This window comes from Microcaecilia unicolor, chromosome 11, assembly GCF_901765095.1.
Source record: "Microcaecilia unicolor chromosome 11, aMicUni1.1, whole genome shotgun sequence".
Lineage (NCBI taxonomy): Eukaryota > Metazoa > Chordata > Amphibia > Gymnophiona > Siphonopidae > Microcaecilia > Microcaecilia unicolor.
Genome location: NC_044041.1, coordinates 63,144,878 through 63,165,056, shown reverse-complemented (window position 1 = coordinate 63,165,056; position 20,179 = coordinate 63,144,878). Strand labels below are relative to the sequence as shown.

The window sequence follows — 20,179 nt, the reverse complement described above, 5'->3', positions numbered from 1 at the left end:
CCAAGGCAGTATTAGGTAAAAGAAGTGGTGGCCAGGTTAGTCCAGTTGAATGCACAGAAATAAGAAAGCAAATCAACATCTAACCAAGAAATGTTAGTCCAACATAAAATCAAAATAAAGACAACCAAAGATTTGATCTTATTTCTGTGAATGCAATATTAAATACATTTGGAATGTCCCATTTTAAAGTCCACTCAAGGTTACATTAAATTGTGTTCAAACAGGTTAGGTACCATTTGTTTCAGTGGAGCCTATTTCCTAATATTGTGCACTAATACAATTTGGTAAACAGACCCGAAAGAGTTTCTACTGATTTTCTACCTATGCACTAATTTCAATTCCTCTACTAGACTAAAACTGAGATAGAGCGGCTTTGTCCTCTTCAAAATGTGTAAAAAAAAAAAAAAAAAAAACCATACCAAATCAAACTACAAATATATTTATTTAGGGCACTGGGAAAATTTATATAGAGACATTTTCTGAGAATTTCTGAAAATTATAAAAAGGTTTGTATAGGAAATTTTCCTGAAAATTCACATTTCTGGAATTCAGAGCAAAAAAACGCATCTGATACCCTTTAAGGGAGACAATAACATTACAAGTTGTCACACTACTTTTGCAAACCTTGCTCTTTATCTCAGCCTTCACCAAGATGATGACCTGTTCAGTAAGTTATGACTCCAAGACTCAGTTGGCATGTTCATTCTTTCTAAGACCAGGCATCAGTCTGAAATTATGCAGATTCAGCAAGTCTATCAAGTCTCTTTTCCTCTGCTAAGACAAAAGCACACACAGACTAGTCTACCTGACCCATAAATACATAATACAGACCAAGGGTCTTAACCAATGGTGTCTGAGGTCAAACAGCATGCAGAGAAGGGTCTTGAAGTCGGAGAAATTTACTGAAGCTTTCTAAATAGTGAAGCAGTTATTAGGACAGTTTATTGGCAGGACAGATTATTGGCATAACAGTGTACTACGGTAATTTTTGTGACATGTTAGCAGCTAACAGTTAGTGACATATAAGTTGTCACTAGTGGACACGTGGTTTAGAAAGGAAGGAGTGAAAACCAAAAAAAAGGTTAAGAACCCCTGCTACAGACAAATCACTATAACCAAAGCCCAACTTAACTCTCCTCTCGCGCTAGCTGTATTCTTAGAAGTCAGAACTGGACGAACGTTAAAAGAAAAGCTGTATGCCATAGTAATGTGCCAACGAGCGTCTTTCTGAGTTAAATCAGTGACGTAGCTACCATTGAGCAAGACCGGAAAAATGCTTAGGGCCATACAATGGTAGGAGTTGCGGGGGAAGGGAGATTCCCCCCTACCCCCCAACATAGATCCGGTATCCCCCACACCCAGCCCCTTGAAATTCAAATCAGGCAGCCAGCAGAGCCAGCATGGTAAAAAGCCTACCTTTGGTTGGCGGCAGGTTGTTTACCTCATTGCAGCTTTTGAGGGCCCCAGGGAATGAGAGGGGAGGGGTTGAGAGATTCCAGGACCTATTGAGGTGGAATCGGAAGAAAGAGGAGGAGTTAAGATGCTGGACCTGGGAGGGAGGGGTAGAGAAAGAGGTATTCCGGACCTGTCATGGGAGAAGAGGGGAAATATGCTGGCAAATGCATGGTGGGGGTGGGGTTTGAGGCAGAGAGAAGAGAGAGACCTGGGGGAAAAGAGGCGATACACGATGCTGGACTAAAGTGAGTGGCAAGTGGAGAGAGAGGGATCCCAGAAAGGGAGGGGGGAAGAGATGCTGGACCCTATGGTAAGTGGAGGGAAGAGACAGCGAGGGGAGAGAGACACTGGGCATTGAGTGGGCAGTATAGAAGGTGAAAGGCAACAAGCTAGGTAAGCAAAGGGACAGGGACACATAGAAGAGATAAGAACACAGAGGGCAGGTCTGGGATAGTGACAAAAGACTGATAGAGAGAGAGAATGAATATAAAACTATAGGAGACTGTGGAAAGGAAGCTACGAAAAAAAACCAAAGAAAAGCAGAAAAGACAAAGGTAGAAAAAAGTATTTTTTCCTGAATGTATTATGTCAGCTTTAAGAAATATCAGAAAAAAAAAATCAGACCTAAATTTTTTTGCAGCCCGACAATTTTAACCAATGTAGATGTTATAACCCATAAAATTCTGGATTCATCTGCTCTGATGACAAGCAAACATTATAACATCTACATAGCTTTAAGAAATGTGCATCACTGATTTCTTGCATTACAGTTTCTATTTCTATTACTATGATAGATTTTCTATATATGTCTGGAATTTGTTTTTTGCAGGGTTTGTTACTACAGCTTTGAAGGGGTTTCTCTTCAAACCCAACCAATCCCCTCTACCTTGGGAGAGATGCGTTATGGAGGACCCATCAGTTGTTCCACCTGTGCCCGAACATTCCTTGCTACACCGATGGCTCAGATGCAGCATATAGGCAACCTATTCAGGTGTGCTTGAAAATTCATTTCAACCAATTATATGGCTGCCAATGCAACATGAAATTCTTCTGCATCTTCCTGCAGTTATTGCGCTTCTGCCCTTTATTATTGGAGCAAATTAATTTAATATCCTTTTCCATTAAGACAGCATATTTCACTTTAATGTTTTAAATCTCATTTTCTTTAGGCACACCTGCTTATCAGGGACAGACACACGCAGTGATTCTACTTTTCTTTCAATAAATTTTTTTCCTAGGAGCCGTCTTTCACCTTTTGCTTTTTTTCTGTCCCTGTATCCTTTTTTGGAAGCATTTTCTCTGTAAAATGTTTTTGCTGCATACTATTTGTTCCGATATCAATTTATGGTTGCTTTATATGGATGGGCCCTATGAATTTTACTTATTTTGTTTAATCCCTGGCATTAGATTCAGCATATGTCACATAATACTGAAACTGTTCTTAGGTCTTACCACATGTCTAGACTCATTAAGATAAGGATCAGCCAGTACTTCTACTCTCCCTAGATCAGTGGTCGGCAAACTCATTAGTCAACAGAGCCAAATATCAACAGTACGATTGAAATTTCTTTTGAGACACAAATTTTTTTAAACTTAAACTATATAGGTAGGTACATTGTTATTAACTTAATTAGGGTATTCCTAAGCTGGCCTTTGCTAAAAACGTCCTCAATCTGATCGAGGTACGTTTGCTGAGGTCGACCCCTTCCAACTCTCCCATCCACACTCATCTTGAGTTAGTCTTCACTGGACCAAACTTGCTGTTATTGTGCCATCTGGACAGGCAGTGTCTTAAAAAGTGGTGGAGGATAAAGGATATATTTTTTGTACATTTTTTTTTGTCACACATTATCTCAAGCAAACTCAGGTTCAATGTGGCTTAGTTACATTTGAAAATACAGTAAGGCAGAATAATAGAATTCAGTTATATCATGGGAGCAAGTACATGGATATGTCAAACATTTTATATCCAACTGTGCATTTAAAAGTCTGCCCTTTAATGTGTAGAACAAATTTACTCTAAGTTAGGCACATGAAAGGTTAAAGTCTCTATGGAACCAATACTTCTCTGACAGATGCTGAGCTTCAGAGGGCCTTTTACCCAAAGGAGCTGACAGAAGGTCAGATTTGTGCATAAGAAAAGCTTGTTACATCTGTACCACAAATTCTGGGGGAAAACCAAAGCCAGAAGACCCCGCAAGCAAGAGAGAGGAACTATCTGCCAGTCGTTCTGCAGCAACCGGTAAAGAAACAGATTGCTGAGAAGAAACAGCAAGGGAACCCAAAATGGCAGCGGTTCCCACCAATGTTGGAACCGCAGACTTTTCCTTCCCTGCCGTCGCCTCCTTCCCTGAAGGAACCAGGACACCTGAGTTTTTCCGACATGCTGATGGCTCGTCTTTTTTTTAACCAGCGCGCTGAAAAGGAGGGCAGCCGAAAGCCTTGAAGGCTGAAAACCAAGGAAGATAAATGGACAAAGCTGCCTGTGTGAAATAGCAGTGCTCTGGGATTCCCAGGCTGTGTCAAGTGACTGAAGGGGGCAGACGGGGGTCCACGCGCGTGGCCTCTGCTGCGCTGAAGGCATTTAAGAGAAGCCTGCAGCCCGCCTCCGCGGGGCTTCTATTGGTGCAAACTGCCAGCAAATTGGACCAATAGAAGCCCCACGGAGGCAGGCTGCAGAGGGGAGGAGGGGAAGCTGGGTTTCGAGTCAGAGTCGGACGGGACCATAAAAAAAAGCCGCGCCCGCGGTGGGGCCGGCGGCGCGGAAAAGCACCCAATTGTGGAAGAGCCACACTCAAGGGGCAAAAGAGCCGCATGTGGCTCGCGAGCCGCGGTTTGCCAACCACTGCCCTAGATCTCTCTGCAACATTCAGTCTGGTAGATCACACCCTATTAATTCACAGGCTTCAGGATACTGGCATCTGATATTGTTTTACATTGGTTTCCCTCATATCTTCAGGATAGAAGCTCTATTGTTTTATGGAACAAACATTATTCAAAACCTTAACATCCCACCTGTGGAGTTTCCCAGCTTTCAGTGCTGGCACCGTAGTATTCGATATATTTATGGTTCTTCTACTTACACTTATTCAATCTTGATCTCATACCCTTTGCCCATGCTGATGACATCCAAATTATAACCACTTTTGGAGTGGAGAACATAGTAACATAGTAGATGAAGTAGCCTAAAAGTTAGTGCAGTGGGCTTTGATCCTGGCAAACTGGGTTCAATTCCCACTGCAGCTCCTCGTGACCTTGGGCAAGTCACTTAACCCTCCATTGCCCCAGGTACAAAAGCTTGTGAGCCCTCTAGAGACAGAAAAAGTACCTGCATATAACGTGTACAGCGCTGCGAACATCTGGGAAAATTAGGTTCTTACCTTGGTAATTTTCTTTCCTTTAGTCATAGCAGATGAATCCATTACGAATGGGTTGTGTCCACCTACCAGCAGAGGGAGATAGAGAGCACTGAAAACCATAGTGCCTCTTGGCCAGCTAGCTCCATCTGCCTCTCAGTACTTGAAGCTTCCAAAGCAGTGTTACACCACAAGGTAGAATAACATGAACTTTCCTCACAGCGAACGAACGCCCCAGAACAGGAGCAGTAATTCAAAGGAGGGACGAACTCAACCTCCTGTAACAGAACAGAAATCCTGAAGACTGTTTTCCAACTTCTCCCAATGAGGGAACACACCTACAAGAAAAACTGAACCCAAAACAGCATTAAATCAATCAATCAGGGAGGGCTCATGGATTCATCTGCTATGACTAAAGGAAAGAAAATGACCAAGGTAAGAACCTAATTTTCCCTTCCTTGTCATCAAGCAGATGAATCCATTATGAATGGGATGTATCAAAGCAATCCCTAGACAGGCCACACCACGCGCCATCCCTCCTGGCAGCCACATCCAGCCTGTAAAGTCAGGCAAATGAGAGCTTAGAAGCCCATGTCGCTGCACTGCATATCTCTTGAAGAGAGAGTGCTCCAGTTTCAGCCCAAGAAGAGGAAATCGCTCTTGTGGAATGTGCCTTAAAGGCTTCAGGCGGAGGCCGGCCAGACAGCAGATATGCTGAAAAAATAGCTTTAGACGCTGGAGACCCTCTGCAAGGACCTGACAACAAAACAAAAAGGTGATCAGAGGTCCTGAAAGCATTTGACATGCGCAGATACTGCAACAGAGCCCTTCGCACATCTAGAAGGTGCAATTGCAGAACTGGGTCTCAACAGGACAGCGCCTGGAGCACAGACACCCGTCTTACCGATGTAATGGCCACCAAAAAGACGGTCTTTAAGGTCACATCCTCCTCTGAAGCTCACCTAAGCGGCTCGAAGGGCGAACACTGAAGGGCCTTTAAAACTAACCCCAGGTTCCAGGCCGGACACGGAGCCTGCATGGGAGGTCGGAGCCGAAGCACTCCTCTAAGAAACCGTGCCACCTCCGGATAAGCAGCCAGGGAGAGGCCAGCCACCTACCCCCGAAAACATGCTAAGGCTGCAACTTGAACACGCAGGGAATTATAGGCCAAGCCTTTTTGTAAACCATCCTGCAAAAAGTCAAGTATCGGCGAGACCGAAGCCCGCATGGGTTTAATCACTTTAGCAGAACACCAAGCCTCAAACTGGCACCAAATCCGAGCATAGGCAATGGAAGTGGAACGCTTGCAGGCCTGAAGGAGAGTGGAGATGACCTTGTTGGAATAGCCCTTGTCTCTCAATTGCGCCCTCTCAATAGCCATGCCGTAAGACCAAAGCGGCAGGCGTCCTCCATGGTTACCGGCCCCTGTGACAACAGGTTCGGCACCATAGGCAAAGGAAGGGGAGCCTCCACCAGCATCCGCTGGAGGTCCGCATACCACGGCCGCCTGGGCCAATCCGGGGCAATGAGAACCACCTCTCCTTGATGTAGCCGAATCCGCAGGAGAACTCGCCCTATCAAGGGTCACGGAGGGAACACATACAGGAGGCCCTGCGGCCAGGGTTAAGCCAAGGCATCCAACCCCGCCGAGCGAGGATCTCTCTGTCTGCTGTAAAGCATGGGATCTGGCATTTGCACTTGACGCCATAAGATCCGCTACGGGCGTCCCCCATTTGGCACAGATTTGAAGGAACACTTCATCTGCCTGTTCCCACTCCGCTGGGTCGATTTGATGCCTGCTTAAATAATCGGCTTGCATGTTGCTCTGACTTGCAATGTGAGCTGCTAACAGAAACTGCAGATGTAGCTCGGCCCAGTGGCAAATCTGTGCGGCCTGCACGGCCAGTGCCCTGCACTGAGTGCACCGCCTTGTCAATTTATGTAGGCCACTGCTGTCGTGTTGTCCGTCAGAACTCTGACAGCCAGTCCCTCCAGGGTCGTGTGAAAGGCCAGAAGCGCCTGGAATATCGCTTTCAACTCCAAGCGATTGATGGACAACTCCGACTCCTCGGGTGTCCAGAGACCCTGGGCATGCCTCCCCTGGCAATTTGCCCCCTGCCCTGCAGGCTGGCATCTGTTTCCACCAGGCACCAATCGGGAAGCGCTAGCGGCATTCTTCGCCGCAGCATGCTGTCTGAGAGCCACCACTCCATACTGAGCCGGGCCGCAGGGAGCCACGTTAGTCTGCGCTGGTAATCCTGAGATATTGGAGACCATTGTTGAAGCAGGGAACACTGCAGAGGTCTCAGGTGCGCTCTCGCCCATGGCACCACTTCCAAGGTGGCCATCATCGACCCCAACAACTGGACTATGTCCCAAGCTCGCGGGCGAGGCATCCTCAGGAGCAAACGGACCTGATTCTGAAGCTTGCACCGCCTTTGCTCGGGTAGAAAGACAAACCCCGAGGCTGTGTCAAACCGGACCCCCAAATATTCTACAAATTGAGGGGGGGGGGGGGTCAGGTGACTTTTGGGTATATTGACGACCCAGCCCAGAGATTGAAGGACTGAGACCAATCTGGCTGTTACATGATGACTCTCTTCTGCAGAGTCCGCTCTGATGAGCCAGTCGTCGAGGTACGAGAGAATCCGGATACCCTTTGGCCTGAGAAAGGCAGCTACTACCACCATTACTTTGGAAAAGGTTCGGGAAGTTGTGGCGAGGCCAAAAGGCAAGGCCCGAGACTGGAAATGCAACATCACAAACCGGAGAAACCGGTGGTGCGGGAGCCAAATAGGAATGTGCAAGTAGGCTTCTTTCAGGTCCAGAGACGTGAGAAACTCTCCTGGCTGTACCGCCACAATGACGGAGCGCAGGGTTTCCATGCAAAAATGCCGCACTCTTAGTGACTTGTTGACTTCCTTTAAGTCGAGTATGGGCCTAAAAGACCCTCCTTTTCGCGGCACCACAAAGTAAATGGAGTAACGACCGTAGCCGATCTTGGCGGGAGGCACAGGGACCACCGCCCCGAGGTGCAACAAGCCTTGCAAGGTCTCCTCTACCGCCGCCCGTTTGACGGCAGAGCCGCATCAGGACTCCACAAAAACATCTCTCACCGGGGCATTGAATTCTAATCTGTAGCCATCTCTGATCAGGTTCAAAACCCACTGATCTGAGGTAATCTTGACCCATTCCTCAAGAAAGGGGGAAAGACGTCCTCCAACTGCAGGACTTGAGGAGTGGGCCGGTGCACCATCATTGAGAGGGTCGCCCATGAACTGCAGGCCTTGAGCCAGCCACTGCGGAACATTTGTCCGAGCGAAAGGAGATCCTCTGCTGAAAGCGGACACGTGAAGTAAACCCAGCAGAACGCCCCGGGCAGTACCTTCTAGCTTCACGGAAGCGAGGTCTGGAAGAGGAGGGAACCACCTGACCCTTGGAAAAAGGCCGCGGCCTATCCTCAAGTAAACGCTGGGGTATAGTTTCCCCCAGGCCTTTAACAATTTTCTCCAACTCCTCACCAAATAGGAGAAGGCCCTGGAAGGGCAACTTCACCAACCTTTGCTTAGAGGCCATGTCAGCCGCCCAATGCTGTAGCCATAGAAGGCGGCGAGCGGCCACCGCCACCTGTTTAGCCGAAGCTCTGACCAGATCATAGAGGGCGTCAGACAAAAATGATAAGGCCGACTCTATCCGCGGTGCCACCTCCGCAAGGGGCTCCACTCCATCCCCGGGCTGTTCCACTGCCTGTTCCAACCAAGCGAGGCAGGCTCGAGCAGCATAACAACTGCACACAGATGCCCGTAAGGCTAGGCCTGAAATCTCAAAGGACCGCTTCATTGCTGATTCCAGACGTCGGTCCTGCATGTCCTTCAGGGCAACCCCTCCCTCTACTGGGAGGGTAGTCTTTTTCGTCACAGCCGTGACTAGGGCATCCACTTTAGGCATGGCCAAGCGTGCCAAGTGCTCCTCACTGAGAGGGTATAAGTGCCCCATTGCCCTGGCAACTTTCAAAGGCCCCTCAGAGTCAACCCATTGAGCCGAAATAAGCTCTTGGATGGAGTCATGCAAAGGAAAGGCTCGAGCAGGCTTCTAAGTACTTGCCATCCTCGGATAACCAGAGGAGGCTTCACCCATCACAGGATCTTCAATAGAGAGCGCCTGTAAGGCATCAGAAATAAGCGCTGGCAGCTCCTCGCGGTGGAAAATCCCAACCACAGTGGGATCATCTGGATCCAGTGGCAATCCTACACCTTCCTCTGGCTCTTCGGACCACGAAGGCCTGCCAGAACCCTCAGAATCCCCACAGCCCAACCACGGGGGGGGGGGGGCCCACTCTCTGAAGGGGAATTTACCCTTCTGCACTTGTCTTGCGGCCAACTGTGTGGAAAAAACGCCTGACGGCAATCCCGGGCCGGTCTCCACCGGAGAGGAACCAGGTAGCAACGCAGAGTCAGACATCAGGGGCAGAGCTCTTTTAACATGAACGCTTTATGTAAAATCAACATAAACTCGGGGGAGAAAGGCTCACCCTGGCCTCCTGGTTCCAATCCAGGGTAAGCTGCTCCTCTGGTAGCCTCCATCCGAGGCTCCCCTCCGGCCTCAGACCCCTCCGCTCCTGCGGGGGTCGAGTCCTGCGGCGCATCCAAGATGGCACATGCTGCCAGCTCCACTGAGCGGGAAGAAACCTCGCTTGCCATGCTCGTGCCAGCCCTGACATCTGAAGAGCACGATTTACAGAGTCCCGCTGCGGATCTGCGCTCGCCACAACATGAACAGTGCCACTTGTGGGATTCACTTCTTTACACAATTAACCTTTACTGATATAAAGATGGTGCTCCTGAATGTCAGGGGGTTAAATGTTCCTATGAAACGCCAGCTCTTATTTCGAGAGTTGGTTCGTTTAAAGGTTGATATCGCCCGGATTCAGGAGACACATTTGAAACCAGTGCATGAAACACTACGTAAACATTATAAATATCCCATACAATATTTTGCTTCCAATCGTGATGGCTCCAGGACTAAGGGGGTGGGGTGATGTTGGCTGATTCCCAACCATGGCAGGTTGAGAAAATAATTTGAGATAATGGGGGGTGGAGTCTTGAGATACATGATTCTAAATGTTTACTGCCCTAATATTGAGCAGGGTGCCTTTTTTAAGCAATTAGACCAAGTATTGCTAAAATGTGAGATCCCTACTTGTGGGAGGAGATTTTAATTTAACGATGGACCCACCTAATACCATGTCTCCCAAACTCCTTATACTCATCCCCCAGTCTTCTCGTCTCCATCTTCCCTATACTTTACCTCTCCCAATCTCTTTCCTTTTGCCTACCATGCCTTGTTTACCTTTCCATGATCAAGTCACCTATTCTTAAAACCTTATTAATATGTTTATTACAGTTTGATTCTCCTTACAATACTTTGTAATACTATTTACTATGTAAGTCGCATTGAACCTGCTGTGTGTGGGAAAGCGCGGGGTACAAATGTAATAAATAAATAAAATAATTCCACTGGGGCAATAAAGTACGCCCAGCGGGATCGTGAAATGTTTCATGAGTTCCTTGAGCGCTGGCACGTGATAGATCTTTGGCGTCAAATCAATCCTACATGACGGGAGTACACTTACTTTTCGTCGGTACATAATTCATTTTCATGAACAGATTTGTGGCTGGGAGAGGTGGGGTATTGTCAGAGGTTCCTGGATGCTAGGATTGAGACACGTATGTGGTCGGATCATAGCCCTGCGTTATTACAACTCGGTGTGACGGGTCCTCCAAAACCCCTCCAGAATGGCGATTGGATGATACTCTGCTAGCAGATACGTCTCACGTATTTCAGATTGAAAAGCACAATAAAGAATATATTCAATTTAATGACAATGGGGAGGTATCACCAGGAATTTTATGGGATGGGCTGAAGGCAGTAATTAGGGGTCATCTTATTGCGCTGCGTGCACATGTTAAAAGAACGCGGGATCAGACGGAGGATTCCCTCCGCAAAAGATTGTTTGCGGTGGAGAGACATTTAAGTAGGCAGATAGCCCAGCTGATAGATCAGGCTCACAAACTTCGTCAGGAACTGTATGATTTACAATTAGAAGATCTATCAGAGAACCTTCAGCGGATCCACCAGACTCATTTTGAGTTTGGCAATAAAGGTAGCAAACTCTTGGCCCATAAACTTAGGCAGCAATCTGCATGCAATCATATTGTTAGTTTGAAAGATGAACCAGGGGTGTTGACTTTAGACCACCTTCATATGCAGCGGCTCTTTCAACAGTTTTATGAGCTTTATACACCAGATATCGACCCTTCAGAGACAGATGTATCGCTCTTTCTAGAATGCATTTGCTTGCCTAGGCTCACCATGGGGGCACAGCAACAGCTTTCTAGGCCTATTGAATTGGATGAGGTTCCCCGGGCAATTAAAGCTCTGTCTCCAGCGAAAGCATCGGGACAATGGTTTTACTAATAAATATTACAAGATCTTTGGTGGGCTGTTGGCCCCCATGCTTTTAAGGGTTTTTAACTCCTTTAGCGAGGGCCAGGATATTCCTTGGACATGAAATTTGGCGACCATTACAGTTATACTCAAACCGGGCAAGGACCCACAGATGTGTAGCTCGTACCATCCAATTTCACTTTTGGGGGTAGATTATAACATTTTTACTAAAACCTTAGCTACACGCTTACAGCATTACCTCCCCTTATTGATCCATGAAGATCAGGCGGGGTTTGTTCAAACGTTTGATAATATCAGACGTGCACTACATCTTCTCTATCACGCTGAATCTACACAGGCACCCTTATGTATTTTGTCACTTGATACAGAGAAGGCGTTTGATAGGGTACATTGGCCATTTATGTTTGCGGTTCTGAAAGGAGCTGGAGTAGAAGGTTCCTTTCTTCATTGGCTTCATCTTGTCTATGCGGCCCCTTGTGCCTCTGTTCGTGTGAATGGGAGATCATCCTCATTTCCTCTTTTCAGGGGAACGAGGCAAGGCTGCACCCTTTCTCCTCTTCGCGCTAGTGATTGAGCCTTTAGTGGAATATATCCAAACGCACCCAGAGATTCACTTGTATACGGCGAGGGGGGATTGAAACCAGAATCCTGTTATTTGCGGATGTCTCATCCTATCTTCACAATATATGTAAAACCACTGCGATAACCACACCAAACTTCTCCCTACCTGTCTCTGACAGCTTGAAAATCCTTGGAGTCATCATTGACCAAAACCTTACTTTGGAAAGCCATGCGAAAAACATAAAGAAAATGTTCCACTCAATGTAGAAACTCAAAAGAGTAAGACCTTTATTCCCAAGAAACATATTTCATAGTCTGGTACAATCTTTGGTGCTAAGTCACAGACTACTGCAATGCACGTTACGCTGGCTGTAAAGAACAAATCATTAAGAAACTTCAAATAGCCCAAAACACTGCAGCCAGACTCATATTTGCTAAAACTAAATTTGAAAGTGGCTTCCACTCAAGGAACGCATTGTGTTCAAGGTCTGCTGCTTGATTCATAAAATTATCTATGAAGATGCCCCAGTCTACATGTTAGATCTTATTGACCTACCACTGGTGGAAGTCCATTTTTAAAGAGCGATCCATGGCAAGAAGAGGGTTGGTGTTGGCAGCGGGCAGAAAAGATTGGGGATCTTCCAGGACAGTATTTTTGAACTGCATCCATGCCAGATGTAAATTTTTGACCTTTGCAGATGCTCCTCTAAGTTGTTTTTTTTTTTTGGGGGGGGGGGGGGGTGTTTGTTTTTTTAATAGCCTTCTTCGTTTTATCATAGTCTCATTTTTTAGACTTAAATACTAACATATTGGATTTCCTGTGTACTTACTCCACAGCTTACATCATATCCGATCATGCTGATGCTCCTAGAGACCTTGGGCTAGTCACTTCACCCTCCCAATGCACCAAGTAAAAACTTAAGGGACATGGAAATATTTACTGAAAAGGACAGGTACAAATCAAGGTAAGGTATACACAAAAAGTAGCACATACGAGTTTATCTTGTTGGGCAGACTGGATGGACCGTGCAGGTCTTTTTCTGCCGTCATCTTCTATGTTACTATGAATATTAAACAATCAATCTTAGGCTACCAATGAAAACAAGACTAAAGTCCCCTTCTATTTGGAGGGGAAATACCACTTATGCATAAAAAGGTGCACCAGAAGTTTATGAAAGTGCTGGTTAGAAATGCCAGTGTTCAAAATGGGCCAGAACAATCCAAGCTTCTGGTAATTCTAAAAATAGTCTGGTCACTACAAGAGGCAAATAGCAGCAGAAGAGGAAGATCTTGGTTAAAGTACATTTTTCCTCAAGAACATAGACATGACAGAGAAAGGACTGTCTGACTCAGCCAAAAGCTTGATCTAATGACATCTGAAATATTGTCAGCTCAGTGTCAAACAAGCTTATATAAACTAGTACTAAATAGTTAAATGAGTGGAGAAGTAGCCGAATGGTTGGAACAGTGGGCTATGAACAAGGAAACCAGGGGTTCGAATCCCAGTAACATTACATACAATTCTGGACAAGTTATTTAAACCGCCACTGCCTCAGAATGAAAGTGATTGTAACCTCTCCCCACCCTGAACTGCTATTATACTGTTACCACCTTGAGCTACTAAAAAGGAATGAGCTAAATCCACAAATTCCTAACAAGGTCTCAGCCATGATTTTGTTTACATTTCTTTCCTGATACCTACATGAACTAATGCAGAGAGCGCACACATTTTGCAGATAGCCTGTTAACAGGTCAATGAAAGGGCTTGAAACGGCAGTCCAGTCAGCATTATGATCTCATGATATTTGGAAAAATAGTGGATAATTCGTTTCAAAGCACTTTTTATTAAATAATTTTGCTATCCTGATTGTCCCCCTCCATTCAAAGTGGCCTATAATGAAATAAACTACAAACATTCATCAACAACAAAAAAAAACATTTTAACGTGTTCACAATGGAAAGGGATAAAGTGTGCCCACTTACAAAACATTATGAAAATGAGTAGCAATAACTAAATATGTCATAGATTAAAAAATACAAAAAACACACGCAAAACAGTCTAAGTTACCTGCCTCACCTGGAGAGACTGTTGACACAGTCCCTCCCTCCGGTCATGCACATCTGGAGAAACCCCTGCACCATCCTCAGTTTTATCTCAGTATTCACCTGGAGAAGCCTTTTGCCCTTCCAACCCGTACTTACTCTGAAAAACCCTTGCCTAAGTCTTTTCCAGGGGTCTCTATCCCTCCTCTCTGCTTCAAGTGCTCACCTGAAAACCCTTCCCTGGTCCTTTTTTCTCCTATCTCTACCCCTCCTCTCCTGCTCTGTGCAGAAACCTCTCATCTCCACGTCACTGGGCCAGAGAGGCGGAGTTACAATATACGCCTAACCCCTCCTCTCAGCTTTCAGTATTAACCTCCGTCGAGGGAGGCCTCCTACCCCTGCCCCTCCCGCCTCCTGTGCTCACCTGGAGAAGCCCTTGCCGCAGCTCTGGCACATGTACGGTTTGCCCACAGAGCCATCGTGCGAGCGCACATGGTAGGACATGCGGTCCTTGCGTTTGAACCGGAGGCCGCAGACAGGGCAAGAGTAGGGTTTCTCCCCAGAGTGCGAGAGCTTATGACGATTCAGGTGATAGACATCGCGGAAAATCTTGCCGCACAGTTCGCACGCCACCTGTTTGCGGGTGCGGTTGCGCTTGCGGGGCGTTTCCTCCAGACCGGAGACAGAGGCAGGCGGTAGCTCCCCATAGCCCAGCTGCAGGCTAGTGACTCCGTGCTGGGCTTCATGCTGCCGCAGGCGCCCAGCATCCGTGAAGACCTTCCCGCAGAGTCCGCAGGGCAGCAAGAGCGGCTCGCGACCGGGGCCCAACAGCACCGAGTCCAGCAGGTTGGCCTTGCGCGGTCGGCCTCGGCCCCGTTTGCTGCCCAGCATGGCCGCGGCTGAGGGGGGATAGGGGGCGGATAACAGCTGAGGGGACGGCGGCGCAGGTAGTAATGCATTACCATCCTCGGGCAGGCCACTCACGTCGGAAGGGAAGCCGAGCTCGGGGGGGGGCGGGCGCAACAACACAGGAGGCGGCGGTGGGGGTGGCGGCAATAGCAGCGGTACATTGGACTGTTTAATCACCTCCTGGCAGATCTCAATGACGGAGCGCATGAGCAGGAACTTGGCGGCCGTCATAAGCTCCGGAAAGCTCTCAAGGCGCACTACGATGCGTGATGTGTAGGCGAAATCCAATATATCACCGAACACCTTGGAGCTGATAGTATGCATTTCAAGCTCGCGGCCCGGACCTCCCTCGCCGCCCAACACTGACTGAAAGTAGTCACTACAGGCGGCTAGTACGGCACGGTGCGCGGGAAAGCTCTCATCGCCCACGCGCAACAGCACGTCGCAGAAACGACCGCCGTCCTTGCGCTGTTGATTCAGGTTGTGCAATAGCTCGGCGCTATGCCGGCTCACCTGGTACGTGTAGCACGCGGGACCGCACGCGCCGCCCTCGCTCACGCGCTCCATGGTAGCGGCGAGCGAGCGCGCGCCGCAGCACGAGACACGGAGGAAGAGGTGATTGGGGGGGGGGGGGGGGGGTGCGAACGTGCGCGCGCGCACCCGCCCGGGAATCGGCGGAAAGAAGGAAGAAATGCGCGAGGCGAAGGGCCCCGGGAGAGGAAACGACGCCGGGGAAGACTGCTCACGGCCAGCTGCTGGACGCCTGGGTTGAAGGGCAACTGCGATGTCCCGGTCCCGTTCGCTCCCGCTGGCGGCTCTCGCCCTCCCTCCCGTACGTGTGTATATGTGTGTGTAGAGGAGAAAAGATGGCAGCGGCTGCACTTCCTCTTGCACTTTCACCCCGGGGGGAGGAGAAGGAGGGGGGCGATACCAAGACACCCCCCACCCCCCACACACAAAAAAATATGCCCGGAGGGAGTCGCGTTGATCCCAGGCCCCTGCAGTACCTTATGCTGGAGGCCTCCTACAACTTTCTCCTTACTTTCTTTCGATTCTATGTTTAATGCTCCCCCCACCTCGATTCAGCGCTTCCTTATCCCCCTCCCGCTCTGGCGCTCCCCTGCCTCTCTCCTCCCCCTCCTCAGCCCTCCCCCACCCTGCAGCTCCATGGGAAAATCCTCCTGAGGCTGAAAGGCCGCCCCCCCCCCCCCCATCCCTGCCCTGGAACATACGCAGCCTGAATTCCCCCTCTGTCTCTATCTAATGACACATGAAACTAGACTGTTTATATGCCCCCTCCCCATAGTACTAGCAACCTCACTCTCTTCAGCATCTCCACTCAGTCATACAGACAACTGGTCTTGCACCTCCATCTCTATCAGTAATACCCAATACCTGACTCCAACATCCAACCCTATCCAGTAGCACATGCAACCTGGCACCCTCCCTCATCCCTGTCCAGCAACACAGGCAGTTTGACTTCCCTCCTCAATTTCTAGAGGCAGTGTGTATAGGCTGACTCCACTTCCCTGTCCAATAAAAAGTGCAATTTAACCTGATTTCTCTCTTCCTGTTGGTAATATGCAGTCTGGCCTCTTCCCTCCTTCTCCTTTATGGTACAACTGGTAGCGCTATAGAAATTATTTGTAGTAGTAGTAATATGCGAAACCTAGTAACAGTCCTTTGCCTCTTACTCTTCTCTTGCACTTCTATTCATGGATATTATTCCTTTCAGCATGAATGAGATGTCCTTAAATAGGGCTCAAGAGACAGCTATGGAAGTAGGTGGATGAGTGGGGGGAGTAGTTTTCAGAGTTTGTTGGGACAAAGTTCACAAATTCCCTTTTTTTGCCAGCAGACTGGCTTTACACAAGTTTTCATTTATTTTAATTCATTTTATTAGACTTAAGTCCACCAATCACAAACTACTATGCGGCTCACAAATATACATAAAGGCATATTTTCAAAGCACTTAGACTTGCAAAGTTCCATAGTAACCTATGGAACTTTGTAAGTCTAAGCCCATCTGCATGTCCTCACAGCCTTCTCTGGGGTGACTCCCAGGTCCACTCCGATCCTCCCAGGGCCTTCGCTCCAGGTGCATAAGTACATAAGTATTGCCATACTGGGAAAGACCAAAGGTCCATCAAGCCCAGCATCCTGTTTCCAACAGTGGCCAATCCAGGTCACAAATACCTGGCAAAATCCCCAAAAAAGTAGAAAACATTCTATACTGCTTATCTCAGAAATAGTGGATTTTCCCCAATTCCATTTAATAATAGTCTATGGACTTTTTCTTTAGGAAGTCATACAAACCGTTTTTAAACTCTGCTAAGCTAACCGCCTTTACCACATTCTCTGACAACGAATTCCAGAGTTTAATTACATGTTGAATGAAGAAACATTTTTTCAGATTTGTTTGAAATTTACTACATTGTAGGTTCATCGCATGCCCCCTAGTATTTTTGGAAAGCATAAATAGACGCTTCACATCTACCCGTTCCACTCCACTCATTCTTTTATAGACCTCTATCATATCTCCCCTCAGCTGCCTTTTCTCCAAGCTGTAGAGCCATAGCCGCTTTAGCCTTTCCTCATAAGGAAGTCATCCCATCCCCTTTATCATTTTCGTCACCCTTCTCTGCACCTTTTCTAATTCCACTATATCTTTTTTTTAGATATGGCAACCAGAATTGAACACAAAAGCATTATAACATCCTCATTTTTGTTTTCCATTCCTTTCCTAATAATACCTAACATTCTATTTGCTTTCTTAGCCGCAGCAGCACACTGAGCAAAAGGTTTCAACGAATCATTCCATAGCGTCCCACAAATCAATCCAGAGACTTGTGGGATATGTCCCTCTACCAGCAGGTGGAGAACTTCAGAGGTTTACTATATGTGGTCATGTGCAGTCACCTTAACTTCAGTATTCTCTCTATCTAACAGGTGGATGGTCATATCTGCAGCTCTGGATTGATTGGCTCCTGGCCTGGTCCCCTGGGTCTAGTTGAGCTTCGGGGGTCTGAGGTGTCCCCGGTCCTGAGAGTTGGGTGCACACCTGGTGGTGCCAGGTCCCTCCCTTCATCCCTCCTCTCTGCCTGACTCGGGTTTGCGGTTCTCACTCTCCTGACTTTAAAAGGAGTCTGAGGTTTCTTTTGCTCTGGCATCCTCTCCTGCGTTTAAAAAAAAAATGTTGTTTGAGCACTGTTTAAAAAAAAAAATCTCAGTCTGAGATTTGTCCAGCATGACAAGCTCATGCCAGTTTGCAGTACCGGCTGAATGGTGTGAGGACCGACTTGGCATGCGACAGCGATTCCTGAGGGGGTGAGTAGTCATTATCCTATCTGCACCAGTGGGCAGAGCAAAAGCGGCTCCCAGTGTGGGAGCCACTGGGCTGCTGCAGTTTCCCGTGCTGGAGGTCCACTGTACAGCCCAACTCCATGGAGCGGTGTGCTCCTTCCCTCCCAGCTCATTTTGGTGGGTGCAGGGCAGTTGTTTTCTTGGGTGTGCGTGCGTGCTTGATGGCGCCATCTTTCTTGCCACTCCACATGGCAATGCTGAAGCCCCAGCGTTCCCCTGGGGCCTGATTTGCTTGCGAATCAGGCAGTTTTATATGTAGGCTTTTCAGAAATGTGACTGGGGAACTGGTGTGGATCACTCCCAGTTTCTTCATATTAGTTATTTAAGGGCTTCTAAGAAAGGAGGCCTGGGGAGGTTTGCAGACTCCTGTGGGAGTCCTCGGGTCTCCCACAGCTTTCCAGGGGCGAGGTCGGCTACCCATTAGTCCCCTGCAGCTGTTCTGTGGCAGCGAGAGTCTTAAGCTGCAGCTTGGAAAGTACTGACTATCTGAAAGTCTTCTGGTAGAGATGCCTGTGCTTCACTAGGTGATTTCCACTAAGAATATTTCTGGACCCTCCTTGAGGAGGTTCAGGGTGTGTGTACATCATTAATGGAAGGGAGAAAGGGATCCTACTCTAGGTTTTTCACTTTTTCCCTCTTCCCTTTTCTCAGAGAATGGCAGTACAGTTTGTTTAGTTAGTCAGGCTTAGGGCTGTTGACTCCGTTTCTGTGAGAAATGTTACATTTTCAATTGGGTGGCTTTCCACGACCCGTTGGTGTCTCTAGCATTTGCGCGCGCTAAAAGTTAGTGTGCCTACAGTGTGGCTTAGTGAACAGGGCCCTAAACCTGCTAAATCAACACCTATGTCTGTATTCACATTCTATTTCTATGTATTATAAACATGTTCTATGATCTAGACTTCATGTTACTTGCTCCCTGAATTTTCTAGTTACATTTCTACCTATTTATTATATATAATCAGAACAACTTCTCAGTTCTACATTTATTACTTTGTGAGCCACACTGAACTTGAATTCTGTTTGAGATAATGTAGGATATAAATGCTATAAGTAAATAAATAACAACATGATTTATTTTTATATCCTGCATTACCTCGCATTTCAATGTGGATTACAAAACATGAAGCTGGACAAGCCAGGAACACATAATTTAATGGCAATCTAAGAAACATAGGGCCCTATTTACTAATGTGCGCTGGCGTTTTAGTTTTTAGCATGCGCTATCGCTAGAGACACCCATAGGAATATATGGGTGTCTCTAGCATTAGCGCATGCTAATTTTTAGTGTGGCTTAGTAAACAGGGCCCTTAATCAGTTAAAATTAATACATTTAGTGCCCCTTTTAAGAAAGGCAAGCTAGTGTTTTTAGGATGCGCTAAAAAATAAGTGTGCGCTAAATGCTAGAGACGCCCATATATTCCTATGGTGGGTGTCTCTAGTATTTAGCGCACCTTTGTAAAAGACCCCCATAATTCCTAACAAAATTTTTGAAACAAGGATGTTTTAAGCAAATTTCTAAAATTTGCATACCCCAATGCCTCTAACACCAAAGAAGAAACCTCTTTACCTAGTTTAGCTGCCTGAAAAAAAAAGAATAAAGAATCAATACATCTCTTTCATTTACTTTTCATAGATGGATAGGTAACAGATTAGTTAATCGAGACCTAAGTGAACTAGATAAATCGAAACACTGTAATTGAAAGGTGCCATTCCATAAGAAACTTTATACATTAAACATGAAAATTAAAAAGAAGGATTCTAGCAAGCACTGGCAACCAATGAACCTTGGCATTATAAGCTGAAAGCCAGTCCGACCGTCTCAGAAAATCAGTCTCAGTGCTGTGTTCTGAGTTGTCTGCAACTTTCTCAACAATGACTGAGAACAACTAAAATAAATAACATTGCAATAGTCAAAGAACGAAGCATTAACTCCTGAACTAACAACTGGAACTGATGCTTCCTGAAATACTTTCAGATACAGCGTAATTTACGCATAAGAAATAAAGCTCTCAACCACTTCATTT

At 46.9% G+C, this 20,179-nt stretch overlaps 1 protein-coding gene across 2 annotated transcripts in view; it reads right to left on the bottom strand.

The window, feature by feature from the left end:
* The window catches only part of PATZ1 (POZ/BTB and AT hook containing zinc finger 1), an 81,980-nt gene extending 66,241 nt beyond the window's left edge, over positions 1 to 15,739 (bottom strand). Inside the window, exon 1 of one of the 2 annotated variants that reach the window (XM_030217291.1) lies at positions 14,308 to 15,739. In XM_030217291.1, the coding sequence (XP_030073151.1) occupies positions 14,308 to 15,359 (1,052 nt within the window). In that variant the 5' untranslated portion in view covers positions 15,360 to 15,739. The remainder of the gene's footprint in view (positions 1 to 14,307) is intronic. The other variant, XM_030217292.1, reaches the window with a different exon arrangement.
* Between the last annotated feature and the right edge of the window lie 4,440 nt (positions 15,740 to 20,179).